Below are 4,847 nucleotides of genomic sequence, written 5' to 3'. Positions count from 1 at the left end.
ACCTCTCTTAATTACAATCTTTGTGTGTTGGGGGTTGGGGGTGCCTCTCTTAATTACAATCTATGTGTATTGGAGGTAGTGGGTGCCTCTCTTAATTACAATCTTTGTGTGTTGGGGGTTGGGGGTGCCTCTCTTAATTACAATCTATGTGTATTGGAGGTAGTGGGTGCCTCTCTTAATTACAATCTTTGTGTGTTGGGGGTTGGGGGTGCCACAGATAAACACTGTGTTGGTCAGGGTAGTGGGTGCCACTGATAATTGTAAACATTGTGTTGGAAAGGGTAGTGGGTTCCACTGATAATTATTTACGCTATGTGGGTGGACGTTGTGTGTGCCACTGATAATTGGTCACTTTTAAAGACAAGCGGGCTACCCCAGATTTCGGGGGTTTCCAGAAATCTTGACCTAAACCAAGAGTGGGCATTGCTCTACCTTTAGGAGAAGTTCGGCTTCATTAGTGTGTATATTTGTTTGGTTAAAGAGAAAACTCTCCTTGTCTTTTAAAGAAACTGGACTAGGGGCCAAAAATATTACCTTCAATTTTCTCAAAACAGCATTTTTTGGGATAGCCCCCTTGTTTTCCTCACAAATTGTAAGATCACGCAGCGGCAGATATGTACCTCCAAAAACAAAGAAAGAAAGATATAAAAGAAGTTTATTACCATCTAGCCTAAGGCTTTTGTCAGAATGAGCATAGATGTGTGTTACTCTTAGAGTATGTATCTGTTTATAACTCCAAAGGCCTAGTATTTAAATTCCTGCATGTGGTTGAATGATGCATTTGATGTAAATGTACATTTTGTCAGCTTTACTTCTCCTGAATTTTAATGAGAGTAATATATATGATTAAAATTTAATTTTGTTTTTTTGTTTTAATGTATACCTGCATGTGTTTTTACGGTCCTGTACAGCCAAGGAAAATTTCCCTCAGGGATAATAAAGTACTATCTTATCTAATCTTATCTTATCTTGTTCTTAAAAGTGACCAATTATAAACACTGTGTTGGTGGAGGTAGTGGGTGCCACTCATAATCACAAACTCTGTGTGGGTGAGGGTAGGGGGTGCCACTGACCACTGATTGATATGTCAACATTTGTGAGATAGGGGGGGGGGGGGGGGGGGGTGTGTGTGCCACTGGTACATCACCACCTATTTGACATAGGGGCGGGTTTTTTTTGCTTTATATTATTATAGTAGGCTACTTTGTCTTCTATCCAGCTTTGTGGACTTTTTTTTAGTTTGTTTGTTGTTGTTTTTTTGGTTGCTTTTTTATCGTGCCCAATTCTCTATCCCCTGGCGCTTTTGTGTTTAGCAGTAACAACAAAGTGTGCAGCATTTTGGATTTTGAAATTAGCTGTTAAGTCTTAGAGTAAACACACAAGGAAATGTTTGAATATAAATAAATGAATATATGAATAAATGAATTTAAAATGAATAAACAAACAAATAAATATATATAAATAAATAAATAAATATAAATAAATAAATAAATAAATAAATAAATAAATAAATAAATAAATAAATAAATAAATAAATAAATAAATAAATAAATAAATAAACAAAAAAAATAAACAAATAAATAAATAAATATGTTACTTCACTCTCATAACATTTGTTGGTAACTTACACATTTAAGTGTTACTGAAGCCCCAACTGGAGATGGTTACAACAATTGGTAATTGGTTAGTAGGTAATTGTTTAGCTGTCTGTTTTTTGTTAATCTGTCAACTGTGGGTCTAGCGAAGCAAATATAAACCAGTGAAGTCACACAGCGTTGGTCTGACTTCCTAAGAAAATCTAGAAATTTTTTAGAAGAAACTAAAAGCATTTCTATTTTCATCATATTTCGATTAGACAGAATCCATCCTAGCTTTAGATCGTTGTTTGTATGTGTGTATGTGTGTATGTACGTATGTGTGTGTGTATGTGTGTGTGGTGCGTGTGTGCGTGAATATATGTGTGCACGCGTATGTAGCACTATGTGCCTTTAAATTTGATTTGTAAATCCTTAATATGTATCATGTTAAGCGCATAGAGCATTGCATAAGTGGATATGCGCTATATAAATGCAATCCATTATTATCATTATTAAGAAGACTTACTTTTTTTTTCCTTTTTTTTTTTTAGAGTAACTTGTGAAAATATATACATGCAATAATTAAAAGACCAGCATATCGACATTGTGAAAGTCTTATATCCGTGTATTGTGTATGATCCCCCTTTTTTTCCTTGTTTCAAGCAACAAGGATCTTGTCGACAAAACTCCTGTGGATAGTACAGGAAATGTAAAAATATAAAGTTTTTTTGTGGGGTTTTTTTTTTTTGGGGGGGGGGGGGTGTTGGTAAGTGTTGTACGGCGCTCGCAACTGCTTAAAGTCATGAGCGCGCGGGACACACCAAACTTTTTAAATGGGTAGGAAATTTTGAATTTTGCCCGGGTGGCGGTCGAAGCCTACTCTTATCAATTTTGGACCACCAAGGGATCTTTAACATGCGCAACTTACACACGGGACCTCTGAGATTTTTCGCCCTTGTCCGAGAAGGTTAGGTGTAGATCTTTCCTACCCGAAGATCAGGGGTGTGGCTGAAAGACAGCAGTAAGAAGGAGCCAAGGAGTAGCAGTAGAAAGGCTGCTGAAAGTGAAAGAGCCAGGAACCCAGTGGAGGAGGCGAAGTAGGTGAGGGGGTGGGGGAAGAAAGTGGAGACGAAAGCAGACAACAGAATATTGCAAGAGAGAATGAAAGAAGGTGAAAGGAGACAATTTTAGAGAGGAAAATTTTTACACCACTACCCGGATTCGAACTCAGGACCTTTGAATAAGAGGTGAACACCTTAACCTCTAGGCCACGAGAGCCCCCAAATATACAGTTTCCAAGGACTCTAAAGCTTTGGAAGTCATCAAACTTTGGCGGCCATTTTGTCGCTAATTTACCTTTGAAACCATGTGATCTCCACGTCCTTAAATCGCAAATATATGAATTGACTTCTACTGAAGATAGACAGGTAATTTTTTCATTGAAAGCAAGACAAATGAACAAGCTTTAAGATAATACCAAAAACTTCATACTCTCGAAAATTGACCAAGGGCCTGATTCCACTGTGTTGTGATACATAGAATGTTTAAAAGCTACGAAATTTTACCTGTTAAAAAAAAAATCCCATTGGCGTGAACCTGATGAATGTTATTTAGCTCCTACTGTTCTTTCAATGTTTGCGGTTGCCTACAGGTAAATGATGGCCAAGACCTGGAGCATGGCCAGGTGGTGATGGTAGATGAACAGGCGAAACACTTCAAGATGTTTTTGTTCACCTGTTTGTACTCATGGCGAGAAGGAAATGATGAGGTAAGGTCCCTGCATTACAAATCGAGACCTCAGTGCTTTCTTGGCCTAAGTATCTCTTTTTTTTTACAGTGAAAATGTGACTTCTTCTAAAGCTCACTCTTTGTTATGAACTGTTTTCACTGTGATTAAAAACCGTTGTGTGGTTTTTGATGGGCAAAATCAGTTTCTCCTCTCTACTTTTACTTTTACTTTTTCATCCTCTGTTGCCGTTAAGCGTCGAGGGGAGATGTAGTTGGTTTTTTTTATGGTAGGCCAGCTCGGCAGCTCTTTCAGTTGGGATATTATAATTACACTGGGTTTCCTTGATATTCTCAATCCACCTTTTGCATGGCCTTCCTCTTCCTTTATAGCCTGAGTGCTAGGTGTTATCGGCTCTTGAGGCTGGCTGGCTGGCTAGATGACATACGTAACATACGTTGCTCCTCTCATCTGTTCAAAATGTTAGATCGTCTTCTAAGTTAGAGTTGGCCCATTCACAGTCTTTCTTTCCCTTCTTTCCCTTCACCTTGTCAGTGTTGTAACTTGTGACTGGGGCTGTGTCTTAATTTCAATACGTGATCAAATTAATGGCAGTTTTGCTTTGGAAAAATTCACTCTAAAGCCTGTGGTTCTCACTTGTACCGAAAACAAACTACACCACTCTGACATGTGCACTCAAAAAACAGACTTTTTTTTTTTTTTAGCAAACCTTTTTTATATCTCTCTGCTGGCATCACTGTCTCTCAAGGGTAATTGTTTCACTATAATATTAATTGTAGAATAAACAAGGGAAGCCAAAGGGTCGGAGCTGAAATATATATATGGGTATTGAAATTTGACATAGAACCTACTTTTTCTTTTGTTTGTTTTTGTAAGTGTTTTACGGTGCTCGTAACTGCATAAAGTCATATGGGCGCGTGGGACACATTAAACTTTTTCAGTTGGTAGGAAATTTTGAATTTTGCACCGGTGGCGGCCGAAGCCTACTCTTATCGATTTTAGACCATCAAGGGATCTTTAACGTGCGCAACTTGCACAGGGGCCCTCCGAGATTTTTCGCCCTTGTCCGAGAAGGCTAAGTGTTGTTCTTTCCTACCAGAAGATCAGGGGTGTGGCAGAAAGACAGCAGTAAGAAGAAGCCAAGGAGTAGCAGTAGAAAGGCTGTAGAAAGAATCAGAGGGGGCTCTCGTGGCCTAGAGGTTAAGGTGTTGGCCTCTCATTCAAAAGGTCCCGGGTTCGAATCCGGGTAGTGACCGAAAAATTTTCTTCTCGAAATTTGTCTCCTTTCACCTCATTTCCTGCTCTCTAGCCATGTTCTGTTGTCTGCATTCGTCTCCTCTTTTTGCCCCTCCTTTGCCCCTTCCTCTGGGCTCCTGATTCTTTCTGCAGCCTTTCTACTGCTTTTCTTTCGCTTCATCTTACTGCTGTTTTTCAGCCACACCCCTGATCTTCGGGTAGGAAAGATCTACACCTAGCCTTTTCGGACAAGGGCGAAAAATCTCGGAGGGCCCGTGTGCAAGTTG

At 39.2% G+C, this 4,847-nt stretch overlaps 1 protein-coding gene across 2 annotated transcripts in view; it reads left to right on the top strand.

The window, feature by feature from the left end:
* LOC101863771 (O-acetyl-ADP-ribose deacetylase) overlaps nucleotides 1-4,847 on the top strand; it is a gene marked incomplete in the record, with an annotated part of 18,023 nt that overhangs the window by 6,457 nt on the left and 6,719 nt on the right. For both annotated transcript variants that reach the window (XM_005107111.3, XM_005107110.3), the window contains 1 exon segment: nucleotides 3,229-3,345. In XM_005107111.3, the coding sequence (XP_005107168.2) occupies nucleotides 3,229-3,345 (117 nt within the window).

The sequence above is a fragment of the Aplysia californica genome, unplaced genomic scaffold (genome assembly GCF_000002075.1).
Source record: "Aplysia californica isolate F4 #8 unplaced genomic scaffold, AplCal3.0 scaffold00577, whole genome shotgun sequence".
In the NCBI taxonomy this organism is placed as follows: Eukaryota; Metazoa; Mollusca; class Gastropoda; order Aplysiida; family Aplysiidae; genus Aplysia; species Aplysia californica.
The sequence above is the reverse complement of the archived record's forward strand: the minus strand, read 5'-3'. Positions and strand labels throughout refer to the sequence as shown.